General features: G+C 34.9%; 3 protein-coding genes across 4 annotated transcripts in view; 2 read left to right on the top strand and 1 right to left on the bottom strand.

The window, feature by feature from the left end:
* Nucleotides 1–7,159: 7,159 nt before the first annotated feature.
* LOC117920656 (copper transporter 6-like) lies at nucleotides 7,160–7,741 on the top strand. The gene is made up of 2 exons (XM_034838253.1): nucleotides 7,160–7,522; nucleotides 7,649–7,741. The coding sequence occupies exons 1-2, from the start codon at nucleotides 7,160–7,162 to the stop codon at nucleotides 7,739–7,741; spliced, it is 456 nt and encodes a 151-aa protein (XP_034694144.1).
* A 3,258-nt stretch (nucleotides 7,742–10,999) lies between these two features.
* On the top strand, nucleotides 11,000–11,699 carry LOC117921138 (copper transporter 2-like). Its single transcript, XM_034838938.1, has one exon. It carries the CDS (start codon nucleotides 11,000–11,002, stop codon nucleotides 11,417–11,419), a length of 420 nt encoding a protein of 139 aa, XP_034694829.1. The 3' UTR covers nucleotides 11,420–11,699.
* A 1,625-nt stretch (nucleotides 11,700–13,324) lies between these two features.
* Nucleotides 13,325–23,130, bottom strand: part of LOC117920319 (peptidyl-prolyl cis-trans isomerase PASTICCINO1) — a 35,721-nt gene continuing 25,915 nt past the window's right edge. For both annotated transcript variants that reach the window (XM_034837769.1, XM_034837768.1), the window contains 3 exons: nucleotides 14,271–14,372; nucleotides 14,114–14,185; nucleotides 13,325–14,021 (listed from right to left, as the gene is read on the bottom strand). In XM_034837769.1, coding sequence (XP_034693660.1) covers nucleotides 13,758–14,021; nucleotides 14,114–14,185; nucleotides 14,271–14,372 — 438 coding nt within the window. In that variant the 3' untranslated portion in view covers nucleotides 13,325–13,757. The remainder of the gene's footprint in view (nucleotides 14,022–14,113; nucleotides 14,186–14,270; nucleotides 14,373–23,130) is intronic.

The raw sequence follows: 23,130 nt of genomic DNA, 5'->3' as shown, positions 1-23,130 counted from the left end.
TTTTTTTCCCCATTTTTTATTGGGTCTTTGCTCAAATCATTACTACAAAAATCATTAACTAAAAAAGTTAGAAGACCTAAAAATAAAGGATTTGATTTAGAAAGCATATAAACTACAACTTTGCCCCAACTTGTTCTATTGAATATACATCACAAATAATTATTATCTAAGCACTATATTTTAATCTTAATCTTATAGTCATTGAGGTATTTAAATAATGTAAAAGTAAGTTTGTCATCATACTTACCATTATTGTGATTAAATGGAGGTATTAATATTGGACTTTTGTAAGCCTATAAAAGACTCTTGGAATGAAAAGAAAGACCATCCGAGTAAGAAAATTTTCTCTATATATTTTGAATCTCAAACTTAAATTAGTTTTAATTACTTTTAAAAATAATTTGAACTTAATGTTTAACTTGACTTTTACACTCAATCGATCATTTAAACTGAACTAAACTAACCTTAAACAAATTTGTTTTGATTTAATTTTTCATTACTAAAAATTTAATTCAATTCAATTTTGATTCAATTATAAATTGATCATGTCAGTTCAACTATTTTTTTCACCAAAAATCAACGAAATTACATGTACATTTTTACCATCCTACCTTTATCAATGTGGAGCCATAGTGGTTACAATTTTTTCCCCATTTTTATTGGGGTCTTTGCTCAAATCATTACTACAAAAATCATTAACTAAAAAAGTTAGATGACCTAAAACTAAAGGATTTGATTTAGAAAGCATATAAACTACAACTTTGCCTCAACTTGTTCTATTGAATATACATCACAAATAACTATTATCTAAGCACTATATTTTAATTTAATCTTATAGTCTGTCTTCATACTATATATTTTGATTAAATGGAGGTATTAATGCTAGACTTTTGTAAAAGTAAGTCTGTCTTCATACTTACCATTATTATGATTAAATGGAGGTATTAATGCTAGACTTTTGTAAGCCTATAAAAGACTCTTGGAATGAAAAGAAAGATCATTTGAGTAAGAAAAATTTTCTCTATATATTTTGAACCTCAAACTTAAATTAGTTTTAATTACTTTTAAAAATAATTTGAACTTAATGTTTAACTTAACTTTTACACTCAATCAATCATTTAAACTGAACTAAACTAACCTTAAACAAATTTGTTTTGATTTAGTTTTTCATTACTAAAAATTTAATTCAATTCAATTTTGATTCAATTATAAATTGATCATGTCGCTTCAACTAATTTTTTCACCAAAAATCAACCAAATTACATGCACATTTTTACCATCCTACCTTTATCAATGTGGAGCCATAGTGGTTACAATTTTTTCCCCATTTTTATTGGGGTCTTTGCTCAAATCATTACTACAAAAATCATTAACTGAAAAAGTTAGAAGACCTAAAAACAAAGGATTTGATTTAGAAAGCATATAAACTACAACTTTGCCCCAACTTGTTCTATTGAATATACATCACAAATAACTATTATCTAAGCACTTTATTTTAATCTTAATCTTATAGTCATTGAGGTATTTAAATAATGTAAAAGTAAGTTTGTCTTCATACTTACCATTATTATGATTAAATGGAGGTATTAATGTTAGACTTTTGTAAGCCTATAAAAGACTCTTGGAATGAAAAGAAAGATCATCCGAGTAAGAAAATTTTCTTTATATGTTTTGAACCTCAAACTTAAATTAGTTGTAATTACTTTTAAAAATAAATTGAACTTAATGTTTAACTTAACTTTTTCACTCAACCGATCATTTAAACTGAACTAAACTAACCTTAAACAAATTTGTTTTGATTTAGTTTTTCATTACTAAAAATTTAATTCAATTTTGATTCAATTATAAATTGATCATGTCGGTTCAACTAATTTTTTCACCAAAAATCAACCAAATTACATGCACATTTTTACCATCCTACCTTTATCAATGTGGAGCCATAGTGGTTACAATTTTTTTTCCCCATTTTTATTAGGGTCTTTGCTCAAATCATTACTACAAAAATCATAAACTAAAATAGTTAGAAGACCTAAAAATAAAGGATTTGATTTAGAAAACATATAAACTACAACTTTGCCTCAACTTGTTCTATTGAATATACGTCACAAATAACTATTATCTAAGAACTATATTTTAATCTTAATCTTATAGTCATTAAGGTTTAAATAATAATGTAAAAGTAAGTTTGTCTTCATACTTACCATTATTATGATTAAACTAATGCTGGACTTTTGTAAGCCTATAAAAGACTCTTGGAATGAAAAGAAATATCATTGGAGTAAGAAAATTTTTCTCTATTTTTTAATTATTATTATCTCAATTCTCTTTTATACAAGATTCATTGTTAGTTTCTAGTGTAATAACATTTTTCAAATCTTTTAATTTTTTAAAAAAATTAACTATATTACAAATAAATAAATATTATTTTTTATTTTATATGTATTAAAAACGGAAAATAAAATTTAAATTTAGTTCAATTCAATTATATAAATAATTGGAGAGGAGGAAGAGCAATAAGTCAATGCATAAACTCAAATCAAACCAAACTATGGTGTTTTTTTTTTTTTTTTTTCTTTCTTTCTTAAAATAAAAAAGAAAATTCTTAAACCTACTCTTAGTTCATTTATATTTTTCTGAAATCCATTTCATCATGTATAAAACAAAAGGATACGTGGAAAAACAAGAACATCATTTTTATTATTACCGTTAACATTACATCAGAGTTTAAGGATAAAAATATTAGTATTCACATAAATATTGGTAAATGAATTTTATAGATATATTTTGATATATCAAGAAATATCAGGAAAAAAAAATTGACCAAAAATATTGATGAAACATAAATTAATCAAAACTCATAAAAACAAAGGGTAAAATTTAAATATATATATATATATATATATATATCAAAAGAAATAATAATATGCTTATTAAAGTATTTGAAAACATATTTTAAACAATTCTATCTAATTAGATATAATATGTTTATATCTAACTATATGTATATGTGCAAAATCCGTGAGTAAGAAAATTAGGAATTTAGTTATTTTTTTATTTGATATACTCAATTTGAAAATTAAAATTACTTAAAATAGTTTGTCATTTTGTAAAAATATGTTTAAAAGCTATATTTTTAACATCCTTTTACAAAATCGATTTTGCTAATTTGCAATCAATTGTTAACAAAAAAAAAAATTATTTAAAAGATTATGTTGAAATTTTAAAATGCATAAAACAATATCTTGAAAACATACATCTTAAAAGATAACTTACAATGACGGAAAAGAGACGAAAAAAGAAAAGAAAATTATGTCTATATATATTTGTGATTTGATCTACGTTGAGTGTCATATGGCGCCAACAAATTAGAAATGAATCGAAAGAGAAATATATCTCTTGCCGCCTACACGGCTACACCTCATATCTCCTAAAAAATTTGGACAAAAAACGGAGAAACGAAGAATTAGGATAATGTAATAAAATCTCGAGATTTGAATTTGAAAATAAAATGTACTTGACAGATTGAGATCTATCACTAGATTAAATTAGTTTCAAATAGATCTTAATCTAAAGTTGAGATATGAGATCTAGTATCTTTATTCTTTTATCCAACATACGATTTTTTTTTTATTTTTACCTTTACACGTTTTGTTTAAGTTCATAATTGTAGTTAATTAATATTTTTTATTCATAATTCTTTAATATTTTGATTAGAATCTAATTTCAATAAGTAAAAAGAAATCATTTTACATAATTAAAACTATCATAACACGTTTATATCTTTTTCTTGAGGAAAGGTCTATATAAACAATAAAACTATCACAACATATTTATGTCTTTTTCTTGACAATAAATTGACTTAATATTGACCATAGTAGCTTTTTCTTGATTTGATCAATGGAGGCTATTATGCTAAAAAATATTGTGTTTTTTTTTTTATAAAACTAAAGAGAGTCAAAATTTGAACATTTTACATTTGTTATAATTTTTAAATAAAAAAGAGAAATAAATTTTCAAATACATGTCTAAAAAATTTACTGAATGTAACATTGCTTGATGGTAAATTAGGTAACCCTTTTGGTGCTTCCTCTAGTTCAAGCACTCACTATCACATCCTTTTTTTTTTTTTTTTTTTTGGTAAGGAAAAAAAACCTTCATGCCTTCATTAAAAGGAAAAATAAATCTCTCTCCAAGTGTCAACCGCACACTTTTGTTACAATTACAAATAAAATAAAATAAAAATCCTCCACACTAATAGTGATCAAAGCATTGATCTAATGGATGATTGGACTAATCTGATTAGTGATTCAACCAGTTCGATAGACCAATTGATGACTTGGAAAATCTAGATTGTTTTAAAAATATTATGAATTATCATGAACCTAAGGATTTCAAAAGGTTCCCCATTTGTAAATATCCTTCCTAGCCTATCCTAGGAAGGTAGTAGCTACCAAAATGGTAATATAAAATTTCCTTCCTAGTTTATCCTCCTCAGACTTTCAAAATCACGTGGATAAGGTTTGCTAGGTAATGGTTTGGAATTGAGAATCCTAAACCTTTTTCTTTAAACTATAAATTCCATTTGATTTCTTTGATTCTTTCATCCTTCCTTAAAAATTAGGTACATCTTGATATCCAATCAATTTTCTTGTCTTTATTTAATCTTGTTTATTTTCAAATGACCAAAAAAGAAAGGACTCTATTGCTAATATTTCCTTCAAAATTTTCATTTTAGCATTAATGTTACTAGAAGCTTGAGTTACTTGTTACTTTTTTAACAAAAGTTTGTTTGATTTGATGTTTCAATTTTCTAATTACAAGTGTGATTTAGTGTTATAAGTTTAATTAAAGCTAGAGAAATATTATATTTGAATACAAATGGGACCGACCACAATGCATAAGGAAACTTATCTAGAAATGGTCTATTTACATATGGCCAACCACATGTGGCACTTTGGCGCATGAAAAAAAGTTATTGTGGAAGCCCTCAAGTATTTGAGTGGCTCACATGTAGTTTTTCAATTTGCTAGCTGTCCATCATCTTACTAATGGCAAAACCTTTCTCAACTTTTATGGCATTCGTCTTTATCCTTCTACTGTTAATGTTTGGCAATTTTTTTGGGCAAGAAGTGATATAATCTCATTCCAAATATAGCTCACATCCAACCTCCAATGTTTGCATCTTCTCTTTACTCTTACCTCTGAATTTTTGGGGCAATGGAAGCTACCCATTGCCACCATCAAAGATTGTCTGACAAATCACTTCATAGGTAGATGCATATCCAAGAAGGCTTTATAGCTATAAAACAAAGGTAAATTTCATACATCTATATTCATTCTCTATGGTTAAGTTTTCTTCCATAGTTTCACTATTAAGGAAAAGTTGAAAAACCAATACAATTGATCTAACCCTATTAAAATTGATCAAATCGATTCAATTTTTAACAACTATAAAAAGTCTCCGTCTAGGAATTTTGAAAACTAAGTTTATTAATTTGGTTTTCAATTTCCTTATCTCAAAACTATTAAAAACCAAACAAAAATAATTTTCTAAAACTTCCCTTTCTTGTGATTTATAATTGTTTAGTATTTAACAAGTTTTTTTTTAAAAAATATTTATTATTATATTTACAAATAAATAAATATTTTATTTTATTTTATATATATTAAAAAAGGAAAATAAAATTTTAATTTAATTCAATTATATAAATAATTGGAGAGGAGAGGAGCAACAAGTCAATACATGAACTCAAATCAAACCAAACTATGGTGTGTGTGTGTGTGTGTTTTTTCTTTAAAAAAAAAAAATTCTTAAAATTACTCTTAATCCATTTATACTTTTCTGAAATCCATTTCATCATATATAAAATAAAAGAATACGTTGAAAAACAATAACATCGTTTTTACTATTACCATTAACATTAAATGAGAGTTTAAGGATAAAAATATTAGTTTTCACATAAATATTGGTTTATGAATTTTACAAATATATTTTGATATATCAAGAAATATCAAAAAAAAAAAAAAATTGACAAAAAATATTGATGGAACATGAATTAATCAAAACACATAAAAACAAAGGGTAAAACTTAAAAAAAAAAATATCAAAAGAAATAATAGTATACTTATTAAAGTATTTGAAAACATATTTTAAACAATTCTATCTCATATAATATATTTATATCTAATTATATATATATATATGCAAAATTTACAAGTAAGAAAATCAGGAATTGAGTTATTTTTTTATTTGATATAATCAATTTGAAAATCAAAATTACTTAAAATAGTTTGTCATCTTGTAAAAATATGTTTAGAATCTATATTTTTGGTAAAATCGATTTTTCTAATTTGCAATAAAATGTTAACAAAAAAAATTATTTAAAAGATTATCTTGAAATTTTAAAATGTATAAAATAATATCTTGAAAACATACATCTTAAAAAGAGAAATTACAACGGGGAAAGAGACTAAAGAAGAAAAGAAAGTTTATATACTTGTGATTTGATCTGTGTTGAGTGTCATACCGTGCCAACAAATTAGAAATGATTTGAAAGAGAGATATATCCCTTGCGGCCTACACGGCTACACCTAATATCTCCTCAAAATTTTGGACAAAAAGTGGGGAAACTTTCTTCCTTTCACGGGATAAGAACTCAATTTCCTACTTCACCAAACTTCCACGAAAGGAAAAAACAGGAAATGATCATAAATAAATTTTCTCCTTCTAATTCATAAAATCCAATATTTTTATTCGTTGATTATTCAGCCAAATTTGAACGCATCCAGTAATTATTGAAAATTTTGGCCCTTACAAATAATACAAATATCTAAATAGCCTATTTCTCCTGAATTCTAAATGAGGCGGCTTAGTAATTTAATTAATTCAGTCAACGGAATTCATCCATACATGTCCACTACCCAGCACTGACAGCACCGTCTCATCATTCACTGATCAAACCCCAGTCATTCCGCACTATGTCCAACACTACGCTTCTCATTTGGATTTTCATGATCAGCTAACCCCTATATAAACCTGATCACCCTCCACCATTGCTCTATGACTCAATATTGTCAAGGATTTTCCTTCAAGGAGATGGCTTAACCTTCTGCTCATAATTTCACATGGGCAATCGACTCTAAGGAAACCGCCGGAAAGATGCCTTCCCATCCGACGGCGGCACACTCAACCTTCTGGTTTGGGAGGACAAATGTTATGATACTCTTCCCTGGATGGCCTTACCACATCCTCTCCCATTTCTACTTGGCTCTGTTTGTGGCTTTTATGCTAGCCCTCTTGGCCGACTTTTATGCACTAAGTTCGGTGTTCGAACCAAAACTCGCACCTAAGCGTCTGCTTAGCCACACTACTACGTATTGCCTGCGTATGTACCTAACCTACTTAGTCATCCTCTCCGTCGTCACCTTCAATGTTGGGGTCTTCCTCGCAGTTATCGCTGGACATGTCATCGGCTACTTAGCCGTAATGGCATTTATCCTCTATTGGCATCCCACCGCAACGGTATTTATCTACAATCAACATCCCACCGCGGTTAATAACAAAGTCTGACGGGGGCACCAAGTTCTTTATAGTTTATTCATGTGGGTCCTTGTCTCGTGTTTGGTTTGTTTATGTGTTATATCAAAGTATGAGTGGTGGCCTGATAGGAGAGGTCCCTATTGCCATCACAGAGCTGATACAAGGGTTACTGTTTCGTCATGTACTTTCATGGTTGAGTGAGGAATGTAACTGATGCCTATCATTTGTTCTTGACTTCTGCTGAATATTTTGATAAACCAAACGTATTTGTTCTTTACTTCAAAATCAAACTGTTCAAGTGCGTAGAGTTCTTCCACTGTAGCCAGTGGAGTTACATTCGGAGGAGAGGTGAGGAATGCCATATTATTTTGGATTGGTTTTTAAAATTGCTTTTGGGTTTGTTAATTTTGTTGTATACAAATACTTGATTTATAAAGATAAAAGACCTTTGAAAAAATTTTCAGGCTGAGGTAAAGATGAGATCACTTGTGTTTTCGGATACTTAACTTCAGAAAATATTTGGTTATTTCTTTCCTCTTGAATATGTATGGAGCCTGTGGGAATGTCTTGCCCTGCAATCAAATGTGGGTGCCAGCATTGATCTCAGTAATTATGTTTGAAATGTGACAACTGGTGCCAGCAAAATACCCAATGGTGTATAATTCAAGGAGAATGATAGCCCCCATCCAGTACTTATGTTGTTTATGTGGTTTGGCTTGATCAGGAATATTAAAACAAAGCCATCACCAAGAAATCTGACTCATCTCCAATTCTATTTATGAACCTGAACTGATACCCATCCACTCTTTTTTACCGTCCACCCAAAAAGAAGAAGGAAAAAGAGAGAGAGAACTGTCCCCATAGGGTAATTCATCAAGATGTTAGCACAGCGTGAGTGTGAGTCCATCCATTACTAATAGCCACAATTAGTAAACATGTTTGAGGATTAATATTGCAATGTGACATTAGAGGCCAAGGAGTAAGTTGGGTATTCGCCTTTTCATGGAGTACATGAAATTTTCAGGGCATCTACTAATTCAAGAGTCAGAGGGGAAAACAAAGGCCACCGTGGGCTTGTCACCTATCTAATTACCTAATTGGGTGTTGTAGTTAATGTAATAATGGAATGTGAGCGTGGAAATCTTTATAAAAATTGTGTACTCAAGACTCTATATTAGATTCCTACCTCTGGAGTAAATTTGTGATCTTCTTTGGAATTTGTAAGTTAAAGACCATGGAGCTTCTTTTCTTAATGTAACTTTAACAATATTAAAAATATAAAAGAATAATTTATCACTTAATATTAAATATGCATTATTGAAGATGAAAATAATAAAAAGTGAATTTATTGTTTATATATATATATTTTAAATTAAATCTTTTGAATCTTTTAAAAATATTTTCAATCATTAAAAAAATACATCTAAGAATCATCTTTCAAAAAAATAAACATTATTTTTCTTATCAAATATGTTATAAATAAAATAATTATAAAAATAGAGAATTTTTATTTGAACAAGCATATTTGAATATAATATATTTTTTCTATGCGTCCATCTATTCATTAATTTAAATTTTATATTCATATTCATTTTCTATTTTATTTATGTAAACCTAAATGTTCATAATTAGTTTACTATAATCCAAATTCCCATCAAATTTGCATTATCCATTTAAATACAAATATTCACCGTATATTCATTAACTACTTAAAAAACAAATACCACCCATAACCCATTCACCCAACAAATACCCATTTCCCTGTTTTGTATGGTTCTCATTTCCCCTTTAAAATGGTAGCTTTGAGCTCTATGTTTCTCTGCACAATACTCATTTTCGAATGCTCACAAAATAGCCCTATGAAGATGCAAAATGATGAAGATGCAAATACAGGGATGAATTTGCAAAGGGTCTCAAGACCCTAAACTCTCCATATTTATTCACTTTCATGGGTTTCGATCTTTTCTCCCACGTACCATTTTTGCTCTAATATTACAATTTTTTCCATCACCTGTCACCCAAAGAGCTTAGCTTGGACATAATCTTGGGATTATCTCAAAGTTTCTATGTGATTTAGCAAGTTTATTCACGAGTCAAGGAAATATTGGACTTGGGTATTGATCTAATACCAATCACCGTACCGATTTCAACCGCGGTTCAACCCTACATATCACCCATAATGTGGGAATCAACATAACATTAATTTTATTGTATACATGGTTCAAAGTTACAACTTCGGTTCTTGATTTGATAAATCTCAAGGCACATTGATCTCGATATCTCATATTTTTATTGGGTAATACACACAATATATTAGTTAAATTTTTTTAAAAACTCTAAAAAACTAATCAAAACTAAAAAAAAATATAATTACAATTAGGTAGGCTCAATAAATTAATAAATTAACATCTATCACATTTAAATTTATCTAAATAATTATAAATACATGCATTCCAATTAGGTTATGAGAATTAAAAAAAATAATAATTAAACACTGTCATATTCATTTTTACATCAAATACCAAGTTTTAATAATGATATATCTTGAACAACATAAAATAAAAATGATAAAAGGTGATTGGTGAGAATAATTATTTTGAAAATGGTTCAATTTAAAATTTTTGTGTTATACCTTGGAGTTGTATCATAAGTTGGTCAAGTGATACATATTTGAGTTGAAACCGAGTTATTATTGGACCACATGACACCAACTCGGGTATCGGATCAACTAATGCTGAACTAAGATAGACTTGACAGATACGTACCGGTATCAACTAATACTGGCTTAACATAATTGTGAAGGAGATCACAATTGGAACATGTATTGCTCCAATATCATAACAATGTTGTGGCCTAATAAATGGAACAAACAACTTCTGTTTTTAGTACTTCACTGGTTGGGGCTCTGATTGTCCATACGTACACTAGTCCAGTATCCAGCATGTTGACATTGAGAACCTTTTTGATTGAAATTGTAGACCGATCAATGGAACTAAATTTAATGACTTGAATCAACTTGCAATGGAACCACTAAATGCCCTTAAATTACTAGGTGGCATCCAAAAAGTTGGGTTTTTGGATTTAATTTAATAATATATTGGTTTCCATCCAACTTCTGTTTTCACAATAAAAGTTGCTGTTGATGCCCAAGTTATTTATTTTAACGTTGTTGTTGATGACTTGATGTTGGTTTATTTATTTATTTTTAATTTTTTTTCCCGAAAATCCAAGAAAAATAAAGAAAGAAAGGGAAAATGATATAACGAATAAGTCCACGAAATAAAACAAACAAACAAAAAACTCCCTACTGAAGAATCAAAGCTAGAAAACTGTCATTTATGCTTTTCCGTCCTTGTCATCACTCCCCTGCGTCCACGTTTCGCCTTTGGTTGTAGCTCCTCTGTTTAAATAAAATGCCCGGTAGGAAAGCATTACCTTCTCTCACACCCATACTCAGAAATGTCTCAGCATGGTGGCATGGATATGCCTCCCTCTGATGATAATATGATGATGATGATGCAAAACAGCTTCTACTGGAGCAAAGACGCGATCATCCTTTTCTCTGGATGGCCCAACCACAACCCTTTCATGTATATATTGGCTCTCTTATTCGTATTCCTTCTGGCTGTCGCCGTTGAGGTCTTGTCCATCCCTCCCACCCGCAAACAGGGCACGATCCCAGCGGTGACAGCCTTAACTCAGACCGTTGTCCACGCAGTTCGCATGGGTCTGGGTTACTTGGTGATGCTGGCAGTTATGTCCTTCAACGTGGGAGTACTCCTAGTTGCCATCGCTGGCCATGCCGTTGGCTTCTTTCTCAACAAATATCGTGCACTCTCTGCGGCACCTCCTCCCGAGGCCCTCCCTCTTAAAGTATGATGTTTTTTCAAGCCACTCATCAACAACTCCTTTCATGTGTTATTTATTGTTCAGATCTCGCCTCTACACTCTGTATGTTTGGACATGTATGGGTATTGTATGCACTTATGCACTGTGGATGCCTTCTAAGTCCTAAATGGGATGCCTCTTAAACGTTACACCCTAGTTGGTGTCATTGTTAGATAATCACTTGGCATAGTAAATCTAAACAAGATGATCAACAGGAGTGGATAATGATGGCAGACACAAAGTAATTCGATAAGTCTAACAAAATTTCACATTTCTGTTGTACAATATACAAACAGATACGCAGGCCTCTTTAAAACAAACAGATGTACAGAATAGAAAATTCTTAGATGATGTGAAAATTCTCTCTTATCGAATTCTCCAACTTACTCCATGCATAGGGTGTGGTTTTGTGCAAAGTTGATTAGATGTGTTTGTTAACTGTTTTTTAACACAATTCTGAAAAATAATTTTTATGAATAGTTTTTTAAAATATATTTTTCAGTTTTTTTTTTAAGAAAAAAATAGAAAACTGTTGTTAAAAACTGTTACCAGACCCTTATTAACCTTAAATGGCACGTAAAAACGAATATAAAATGATGAAATATTATTTTTCCAATCCATTTTTGTGAAAGGCAATCAGGACGCAAAGTCGGATTCAAAGAAATAATCAAATAACTGTTAACTTGACCAACGTGCGGTAGTTGGATTTATGGTCCGAGCACAGTTCCAGAGTCCCATGATTTTGTATGCCTTGAAATAAGGGCGCCTGTTAAGCGATTGCGCCCCCATGCTCCATAAGATATAACCGCTCATGCACAATTTTTATTTTTTTAGAGCTAAAAGTAATAGATACTTTTTGGGATATATAATGAAATTCGTAAGAGTAAAAAATTACCTTTGAAAAAAGCCGTATCTTTTCCTTTTTCCTTTCTATAATCAAGGAAACATAACTACCGCCTTAAATTTTAGTATTGGTTCTTCAACGTGGGATTCCTATATCGACTATAGTTATAACAAGGCTAGAATCTCGGTTCTCTCAATTACAAATGGAGTAGTGGGTGGTTTGCCGTTGGAAGTTCAATTCGGACAATGGTACTCACATAACTCGAAAGTCTAAACTCGGATGAGTAGCCTTTAATTATTATTCCACAATTGCCTCACCATAGCTGTGACTCTACACCCGATCCCACTTTGGTTGATTGCTTTAGTGGCAAGACGAAGGGAATCTACAAAATTACGAAATTGATAAATAGAGCGCCAAGAGAAAGACCCACTTACACAGGAAATATGCGTGCAGTTTAATGTTTTTTAATACTTAACCTATCGTCCCACTCATTGTAGCCTATATTTTCCAAGCAATTTATCTTGTTTAAAAAATAAAATTGGAGGAGTCATTTTATTTTTGGTCAAATACGGATGCAGCACTGTGTTTAATCATAGTTTTAAATATATGAAAAAAATTTACCTTAGCCTTTAAACAAAAACACAGAACCCCCAACAGCTGTCATTGGCATGGAAATTAGTACGCCATTCTCTGCCATTTGCTTGATTTTCATAGGCAACAGCTTCAAATCACAGAAAGACGAATCTCAAGAGAGATGAACCCCAACAGCAGATGACCTCCAAATGATTGGCCGGCTACCGGAAATGGGGTGGGAGTTTGTATTTGTAGGTGTACTTGCTTAGCCTATAATGGCCAGTTTACAACTAAATACCACCAAAAATAACATCTCAGTTGGGTCGACAGCCTTCCCAGCACCATGATTTTATTTTTTTTAGCGCATGAAGAAAATGTTCCAACCTGCTTTTCAGTACTATGCTGATTCTTTGTCGAAGGATCACATTGTTGAGTGAGGAAGGAAGAGCAGAGCAATATCAATCAGAGATTGCTGGATATGTTCGGACCATCCATTTGTGGATGTCATATTATTCCATTGACCCCAAACAGAGAGTACCACACAATGCATGGGTTTACATTTTGAATTTGGTCCCCTTCACAGATGAGTGAGATGCAATATTTGAGTTCCAGATGAAGGGCTCAGCACATTGATACATGATCCAGACATATTTTAGTAAAAAACACATTGACGCTACTTGTAGTTCCTTGCAACTTATTATGCTGAATACACGAATCAGCAAGGCAGCAAGGGAATAAGGTGATGACCATCTCCAGCATGTCATTGCTAATGTTTTTTCTCAGCTGGGCCCCTTAATTATTCTGTCCCCACTCAAATTTAAGCACCTCAACCCCAATAGGTCGTGTAACTGAAACTAATCAATCTCAAAAATTTAGACGCATGAGTGGGTGAGATACAAGTCTTACACTAAATCACAATATGGAACATCTATCTAACCCAAGAGCAGTGAAGAATCTTCTACCAGTAGGCCACAAATGGGAGAGAAAACCCATTGGAGGTGGAGCATCTTCTGCTTCCTGAAACTCCTTATCCCCATCAGAATCCTCCTTATCCTCATTCTTCTGATTTTCACCCAACCTTTTATCTCCTCTATCGTCAACTCCAGCCTCAGCAATATCCCCTGGCTTCTTATCAAACAGCCCTTTAAATTGTGATCGAGCCTTCCTCTCAACTTCCTACACATCAGTTGGAAGAGACACAAAAAATGATAAAGCATTTTCACTCAATTAGAATTGTAAATGGAAAATTTGTTGGCATTTCAACTCACCTGCTCCTTTTGCTTTAGTTTAACTAGAGCTGCAGTGGCATCAGGTTCACATGACTTGTCAATGCTCATCATCTAACAACATCCGAGACTAATGTTAGACAGAATATCAAACACCCCAACTTCTCAACCATTAAGAATAAAGAATTAGTACAATTACCATTTTGAAATCGTTCCTAGCTTCCTCAAAATCTCCAGCAGACATGTAGGCCATTCCACGACGATACAGAGCTTTGACATGTGCAGGGCTTGCATCTAACACCTACATGGTTCCACAAAAAGGAAGGAACACCCAAGATTAATACTTAAAGAATTACCCTGCCCAATAAGACTTGATTATTGGGATACACCAAATGAGCATGACATAGACTAGGTTACTATTTTATAAGTAGACTAGTGTTCATCTGTGGTTCAGAGGAATTTCATTCTGTTGGTTCTATTTATTCAGTCATCATAGGAAGTCTGAAGGTCATTTGATGAAGACTCAAATATCATTCCTTCATAGGCCATTTTTTATAGCTTATTTCCTCCACATACAGGCATGAGCCCTTCAACTATTCAATTACTTATTTTATGGAAAATGAAAATATTATTTGAAGGAGAATGTAGGAATAGGGGAAAGATATTTCCTCCTGAAGAAACAAGGAAAAAAAATGTAATAACGGAAAGTGAAAAATGACAAACCCCAGGGAACAACACAACATAAGAGAGCAAGCCAAAAAGTCTATTTCCTTATTTTCCATTGAGAGAGACCCACTTCAAAGACATAATCAAGGGCAAAAATGCTCTATCATCTCCTTTTGCAGATGAGCACACAATCCCAAAGACCTCTCCAGTCCCTTGTTCCTGTTAAAGGTCCAATTCAAAACATTGTGACCAGTACCCCCAACAAAGTTGGAGGAACTGTCACTCTTAGCCAGCTTAATGTCAACAAGGATGCTTGTTTGTGCCTTGTTGGAGTCTAGAGAATCAGAGGTTTTTCCTCTCCTTCAATCAGCTTGCCTCCTTCACATTGGGTTTTCTTTTCTATAAGGAATGTTTCCTATTTTCTAAGTGCAAAGATATGGATCAAGTTCATTTGGAATTTAATAATGGCTTCCTTATCTTTGTTGTTATTGATCCTCATCCTCATCTTGTGGTGCTGAGTTGGCTTGTGTGGATATCTGGAATGAGTGAGCACAAGAAAGGTTAAGCTCAGATCAGGCATTATACCTCATGGGCTATAACTCATTATCTAATCCACACCATGCACTAAGAGAGTAGATGAACTGATGCTGAGATCAAAGAGCACGATCAAGGAGATGCTCCATTGGGTTATCAATCGAACATAGGGAACAGGTGGTGTGTTGAAAATTGTGGCCCTCTATCCACCCCCTCCTATACTTACCAAAAGAAGTTTTGCAGCACATTTTAGCAAGAAGAATATTAAGTGCCTAGTGTCTTCCCACATGTCCTACATAGGGTGGCCAATTTAATAAGTAGGCAGTTATCAGACATAATGTGCCACAATTGCTTTAATTGCATGAGAGTCTATTTAAAGGGGTTGTGCCAAAAATCTGGTTTTATTCCAAGGTTTTTTGCAATTTTCATGGGTTTGAGTGATATTATTGAAGTGTTTGTCTCTGAGCAAATCTTTTAGCTCATGGATTTTTTGTTAACTTCTACAATGCACAAGTTTTCATCCTAGCATGGTGCCATGCATCCTCCTCATGGATCACCTTGACATGAATTTTTAGGGTTGATAGGTATTTGGTATGGTGTTCAGTAACAATCCAAACTCTCATTTGGGCGAGCATCCTGACTGGCTCAAGGTCATGATAGGCTTGGGCCACATGGACCATCATTCGGTTCATTCTTTGTCTGGGCACATCTTGGATGAAGAGGTCAATGAGGAGACTGAAGATTTACCATAGTCTCCTGCAAGAGCATGAAGATTCTCATTTATCTCTATAAGGATGAAGATGATTCAAGCTTTAAGTTTTTGCCATAAGTTCTGGGTTCCAAGATATGTGGGAATTAGATTTCCTCTTCTGGAATATGCCTTGTGATACCAGTTCCTCTGAGTTGAATGAGATGTATTTTGCTTGTGAGCAATTCCAAGCTAGTTTATGTCTACCTTTTCCTGCTCTAGTTCATGAATTCATGCACTTTATAGGAGTTCGTCCAATATTCTGGCATCCAAATGAATACCATATTCTTATAGGAAGTAGAGTTTTGAATAGGTTTTATGGCTTTCTATTGGAGTTAGGGAGATTATGCTTGTATCAGTTTAAATTATCTCTGGTGGGCTACTTCTGTATCACCAGTGACTGTCAAGCATTTCAGATAGTTATTGAGTGGTACCTAGACAGGTTGTGATCTAAGGAAGTTGGGATGCCTTCCTTGATAAAGGGAGCAAAGGCCAGTGGTAACTGGACATTTCAATCATCCTTGTAAAAAGGAAAGAGCATTAGGTAGAGAGAATTAATTATGATAAGCTAGTCTGACTGTTCAAGATTCCTATAGAAGAAAGAGCTTACAATAGACTGCTAAGTGTGGCGAATCTTCATGAAATTCTTGATAATCCTGTGCCTTATATTAGGCATCACATTTCTCTGTGCAAGCCAAAAACTTTTAAATCTGGAGTTGAATTTTCATTGATCTATTTGCCAAGTTATCTAGAGGCAAAGGCACATGAGCAAGAAGAAAGCCAACAAAAGAAGGAAGACAGGGAACAACCCCAATTGAAGGGTTGTTGAGACAAGCACCAATAGAGAAAGACCAATACGAAGAAAAACTAGAAGAGTCGGCTGAGAGAATTTCTGCCGAATTTTGAGGATTCAGAGAATGACAACATGCCCCTTGCAGACAAGGGAAAAAGAAGACTGTTGCCAACACCTCTTAAGCTTCTGAGAAGCTAATAGATAAAGTTCCTTCCAGCCAACCACTCCAAGCGTCAACATCTCAAAGATGTCCATTCTCCCCAACTACTGATAAGGGTTTTGGTCCAGTGAATCAGCCTCCTGTGAGATCTAGAACTCCTTTTCCCCTGGTTTGCCTCAACCAATCCATTCCTCAGTTGTTCTTGCTTGCACATCTACTTTGCAGTTTTCTAGAATAAACACTCACATGATTTCAAGTGCCAAAATATAGTTTAATAAGTAGTTCAGTCTTTCGATTCCTAATTTAGTTCCTTTGTATCCTGACTTTATTTTTATGCAGGCTGGATTTTTGTCACTGAGATGGGAAGAAGGGTTGCTATGGGAGGAATCTTATGCTCAGTGCAAGCATATAAAGAAGAGAATGGAGGCGGCTCTTGCTCAGGCAAAGCAAGTCAAACCGCTTGATAAAAGTGCTCCAGAAGAGGAAGAGAAAAGGCCAAGAAGGCTATGAAGGCAGCTCCCAGAGGAAGTCCTCTGTGCAACTAAAATTCAAGCATGGTCAAGGGTAAGAATGCAACTCTAAAGTTGGAGGCTGAGTTGAAGGAAGAAGCCTTGGCTAGTCTGAAGGAAGAACACGAGAAAGAGGTCTAACGACGAGTTTGAGTTTCCTTTTCAGAAGGCAATCCCAAAGGTGCAGAGGTTAAATATGACAAAGGATACAATGATTTAAAACCAAATACAATATTACTAAAGAGTATATTTCAAAGTTCTCCTTCGGTGTTGGTGGCAGGGGGTTGTGGTTAGAGGCAGTGCCAGCTTTAGGTTGGCTGCAAAGTTGAAGGAGCTTAAATAAAACATAAAATCTTGGAATAGGGATGTGTTTGGAAGGTTGGAATGCAATAAAGTTTCAGCTCTTCAACAAGTGGATTTTTGGGACTTGGTGGAAAGCGAGAGAAGTCTGTCAGAGGAGGAAACAGAATTAAAAAAGGAAGCAAAGGAAAATTATAAAAAGTGGGTGTCTTTGGAAGAAGTCCATTGGAGACAGCTTTCAAGGGAGTTATGGTTAAGGGAAGGGGACAGAAATACGGGATTTTTCCATCGCATGGCAAATGCCGATCGTAGAAATAACTCCCTGGACAAAATTAAGATAAATGGGGTGTGGCTATCAGAGGAGCAAGAAGTGAGGGAAGGGGTAGCTAACGCCTACCAACAGATGCTATCAGAAAACTCAGATTGGAAGGCTGATATTAGGAGGCTACAGTTAGATCAACTAAGTCGTCAAGAAGCTGAGAACCTGGAGATTCCCTTTTATGAGGTAGAGGTTCATTCTGCTTTGATGGATATGAACGGAGACAAAGCCCCATGCCCGAATGGCTTCACAGTGGCTTTTTGGCAAAACTGTTGTGACTTTGTAAAAGAGGAAGTCATGGAAATGTTCAAGGAGTTCCATGAACAAAGCTCTTTTCTCAAAATCCTCAATACCACGTTTCTGGTTCTATTACCAAAGAAAGGAGGGGCTAAGAATCTTGGGGATTTTAGACCTATAAGCTTGGTGGGGGGGGCGCTGTATAAATTGATGGCTAAGATGCTAGCTAATAGGCTCAAGAAAGTGATTGGAAAAGTGGTATCCCCTTATCAGAATGCTTTTGTGATGGGTAAAAAGATTTTGGATGTCTCCCTAATAGCAAATGAGGTGATCGATTCATGGTAGAAAAGAAAAGAGACAGGGCTTATATGTAAATTGGATATCGAAAAAGCTTATGACAGCATTAACTGACAGTTTTTTATGAAGGTTATGCAAAAGATGAGGTTTGGGTCAAAGTGGTTGGGATGGATATGGAGATGTATCTCTACAGCTAGATTTTCAGTTTTGGTTAATGGGGTGCCTGCAGGTTTTTTTCCGAGTACCAAAGGGCTTCGCCAAGGAGACCCCTTATCTCCTTACCTCTTTGTCATGGGAATGGAAATGTTGAGTGCACTCATTAGGAGGGTTGTTGAAAGGGGCTTCCTTTCAGGATGCAGAATCCGGGGAAGAAGAAGACCAAATTTGAATATTTCCCACCTATTTTTTGCTAATGATACAGTTATTTTCTGTGAGGCAAAGAAAGATAACCTAACTCATTTGAGCTGGACCCTTTTTTGGTTTGAAGCCGCATCAGGATTAAGGATCAATTTGGCCAAAAGTGAAATCATCCTAGTTGGTGAGGTGGAAGAGGTTGATGTGAAGGCAATGGAGTTAGGGTGCAGGGTGGGTTCTTTGCCTTCTTCTTATTTGGGACTTCCCTTAGGGGCTTCTAACAAGGCTCTCTCTATGTGGGATGGGGTGGAAGAGAGAGTGAGAAGGAGACTTGTGCTTTGGAAACGTCAATATATTTCCAAAGGTGGGAGAATCACTCGCATAAAGAGTACGATGGCTAGCATGCCCATTTATCAAATGTCTCTTTTTCGAATGCCCAAGGTAGTAGCAAGAAGGTTAGAAAAATTACAAAAAGACTTCCTTTGGGGAGGGGGAAACTTGGAGAGGAAAGCCCACTTAGTTAATGATTGGGAATTGGATTTAGTAGATAATTTGCTCCATGTCTTGAGGGGTTACAAGCTAACTTTGGAGGATGACTTAGTCTTTTGGAAGGATGGAAGAAATGGGCAGTTTGAAGTTAAGGAAGCGTACAGTTTGGAGTTATGGGTGGATAGAGTTCCAACCAAAGTTGTTTTCTTTGCTTGGGAGGCTACGTGGGGGAAGGTGCTTACTTTAGATAGGCTCCAGAAAAGAGGGTGGCAGCTCCCTAACCGTTGCTTCTTATGTGACTGTGAAGAAGAAACTGTAAATCATATTCTTATACACTGTATAGTCGTCAAAGTTCTTTGGGAAATAGTCCTAGTTTTGTTTGGTGTTCAATGGGTCTTTCTAGAAACTATAAAAGAGGTTTTAATTAGTTGGAGGGGCCCTTTTGTGGGAAAAAAAGGAAAAAGTGTTGGAAATCCATATCGTTGTGCATTTTTTGGACAGGTTGGAAGGAGAGGAATAGGCTAGCCTTTAGGGGGGGTTCTTTAGCAATTTAGAAACTCAAAAATTCTTTTGTTTGTAATTTATGGAGTTGGGCTAGTTTGTATATTGGAGAGGAGTCGCGTTCTCTTATAGGCTTTTTGGAGTGGTTAGCATCCACTTAAAGGTTGGTGAGGCTTTTTGGCTTTTTCTTTTCTTGTTTTTTGAGGTTCTAACTACTTTGTATACCCCATGTATGCTTTGTGGCTGTTTGCCTTTTGTTAATATATTCCTTACTTACTTATCAAAAAAAAAAATATTACTAATGAGTATTGAGGAAGATGAAGGGGAGGATTCTGGGGCCATTTCAAATGCTCCAACCACTACAGAGGATCCTGCTAATGTTACCTTAGTTGGCCAAACTAAGGGTGCTCAAACCATGGAGATTACCAATGATGGTGGTTGTTCGATCCCTCAAGATGCTTCAGTTGTAGTCGATTAGGAACAAGGATTCTTTGTAATTTTTTTGAGCTTACTAGGGATTTTTCTTGGGCCTCACAACTTTTAATAACTATACCTAAACAACTATAAGATTGTATATGTTGCTTTTTAATTCTAATTATCTTGGTGCTTCAAGAGTCATTACATGTTCACGAATGATATTGATGATTATGTCACATGGAAGTCAGTAAATGTCTTTTGACGTAGATTTTTACACAATTTTTTAAACAATAGCCTTGAGAGGCTTTAATAGTAGTAGTTTTAGTAAGTGATTGTTTTATGAGGCTCAACCTATTAGCCTTTGGTAAATCTTGGTTGTTGGGACATGGATAAGAGACTTGGCCTATAAGCCTTTTATTGAAGAGTCTAGCCTATGGGTCATTCATGTGGAAGATGCTTTATGGAGCTTGCTCTCCTATGGACCTTCTATTCAATAACAGATTTAGGAAATAACCATGTTAATGATAATACTTTCTCAAAAATTGACAACACTTCAAAGCTGTAATACAATGTTGTCTTCCAGATATTCTAACTCATAAGAACTTAAACCTCTTGTTGAATATAATGTATTTATAGTGTATAACCTTTCCTTGTTAATATAGGACACATATATGGTAGGACACATGTATGGTAGTTAGGACTCTTAGCCTTGTATATATATATATATTACTCAATTGTAAGTAGATCATTACATTAATGAGAATTAAGGTCTTTCTTCTTTCTCTCTCTCTCAACATGGTATCAAAGCCAAGGAAGAAAACCTAATTCTTTCCTGTTTCCCGTGTCATCAACTCCGGGAAACCTTCCGGTGACCGTGTTTCATTCCGGTCACCTTCCCCATCTCCCAATACTTTCCGGTCAGTCGGATCGTCGACAGAAACCACTCACCGCCGGCGAACTTTTCCGGCGACGTATTTTTCCGACACTGACCATACCAGAAGGAGCGCCTGGAGGAGATCTACAACTTTTGTGAAGGCATCGGCACCAAAATCTCATCCACACACCGTCCACGCGCAAATTTCCGGTCGGCGGCTGCATCTCACGCGCCGGCGCGTGAGGGCGCGTGAGGCCTTTTCCGGCGACGCGCCTCCTCCTCCAGCTTCGCCTGACGCCGACCAGCCCCCCTACCTCCCTGGTTCTCCCATCTGAGCCCTGCACGTACCTCTTTTGGGGATTTTTGTCTCCGTCGGCCCTCCAAACAATCTTTCCGGCGAAGCTCCGACTACTTTTTCTCCACTCCAATCCCTGCACGTGCCTTGGGAAGTGTTCTTCTACCTTTCTGGTGGTACCACGCCGCAATCTGAAGCCGTATTAGGGCTCTCTTCGATCCAAACATACTTCATTCTCCAGATAAGTAGATATGACTACTAAAAATTCCATTTTTTCCGCTGTTATATTTGGATCTCCTATGATTACTTCGGAGAAATTGGTTGGCAGTGACAATTATCTTTCTTGGTCTGCCTCTGTTGAACTTTGGTTTATGGGTCAAGGATATGAGGATCACTTGATTACACAGGAGGCAGATATCCCTGAGGTTGACCGCGTACAGTGGAGGAAGATAGATGCACAGTTATGTAGTGTATTATGGCAATCGGTTGATCCCAAGATTCTTCTTCATCTTCGGGCCTACAAAACTTGTTTTAAATTTTGGACTCAGGCCAAAGGATTATATACGAATGATATCCAGCGTCTTTATAAGGTGGCTTCTGCTATTGTCTATCTCAGCCAACAGGACTTGGATCTATCTACTTATATTGGCCAGATTGCCTCTCTTAAGGAGGAGTTCTTGACTGTGATGCCTCTTACTCCTGATGTTGGGGCTCAACAAACACAGCTTGACAAGTTCTTCATGGTTCTTACTCTTATTGGCCTCCGTCCGAATCTTGAGCCTGTCCGCGATCAGATTCTTGGTAGTTCATCAGTTCCGTCCTTGGATGATGTGTTTGCTCGCCTCCTCCGTATCTCCTCCACTCAGACTTTGCCATTTGATAGCTCTTCAGATTCTTCTGTGTTAGTTTCTCAAACTAACTCTCGAGGAGGCCGTAGTGGTACCCGAGGTAGAGGTCAACGTCCTCATTGCACCTATTGCAATAAACTTGGCCACACTCGCGATCGTTGCTATCAGTTACATGGACGACCTCCTCGCACTGCCCATGTGGCCCAGTCCTCTGATTCTCCGCTGCCTCAGCCTCCGAGCTCTTCCGCATCTCAGGCTTCTTTTGCCTCTGTTGCCCAGCCTGGTAATGCCTCTGCCTGCCTTACCCACACATCTTCTCTTGGACCCTGGATTCTAGATTCTGGAGCTTCTGATCACTTATCTGGTAATAAGGATCTTTTCTCCTCTATTACTACTACCTCTGCTTTACCTACTGTTACCTTAGCTAATGGTTCTCAAACTGTGGCTAAAGGTATTGGTTTGGCCCTTCCTCTGCCTTCTCTACCTCTCACTTCTGTCCTTTATACTCCTGAATGTCCTTTTAATCTTATTTCCATCAGCAAAATCACTCGTACTCTTAATTGCTCTATTACCTTTTCTGATAAATTTGTGACCTTGCAAGACCAGAGTACGGGGAAGACGATTGGCATAGGACATGAGTCTCAAGGCCTCTATCACGTCACCTCGGATTCATCTCCTGCAGTTTGCATTTCCACTGATGCTCCTCTCCTCATTCACA

This window comes from Vitis riparia, chromosome 8 (genome assembly GCF_004353265.1).
Source record: "Vitis riparia cultivar Riparia Gloire de Montpellier isolate 1030 chromosome 8, EGFV_Vit.rip_1.0, whole genome shotgun sequence".
NCBI lineage: Eukaryota > Viridiplantae > Streptophyta > Magnoliopsida > Vitales > Vitaceae > Vitis > Vitis riparia.
Note: the sequence above shows the minus strand (reverse complement) of the source record. Positions and strands in the feature narration are given on the sequence as shown.

Excerpts from the sequence above, each read along its gene's own strand:
- LOC117920656 (XM_034838253.1), top strand. The coding sequence starts at position 7,160 with ATGCCTTCCCATCCGACGGCGGCACACTCAACCTTCTGGTTTGGGAGG. Across the intron at positions 7,523-7,648 it reads ATTGGCATCCCACCGCAACG|TATGAGTGGTGGCCTGATAG; the intron begins GTATTTATCTAC and ends GTTATATCAAAG.
- LOC117921138 (XM_034838938.1), top strand. The coding sequence starts at position 11,000 with ATGTCTCAGCATGGTGGCATGGATATGCCTCCCTCTGATGATAATATG.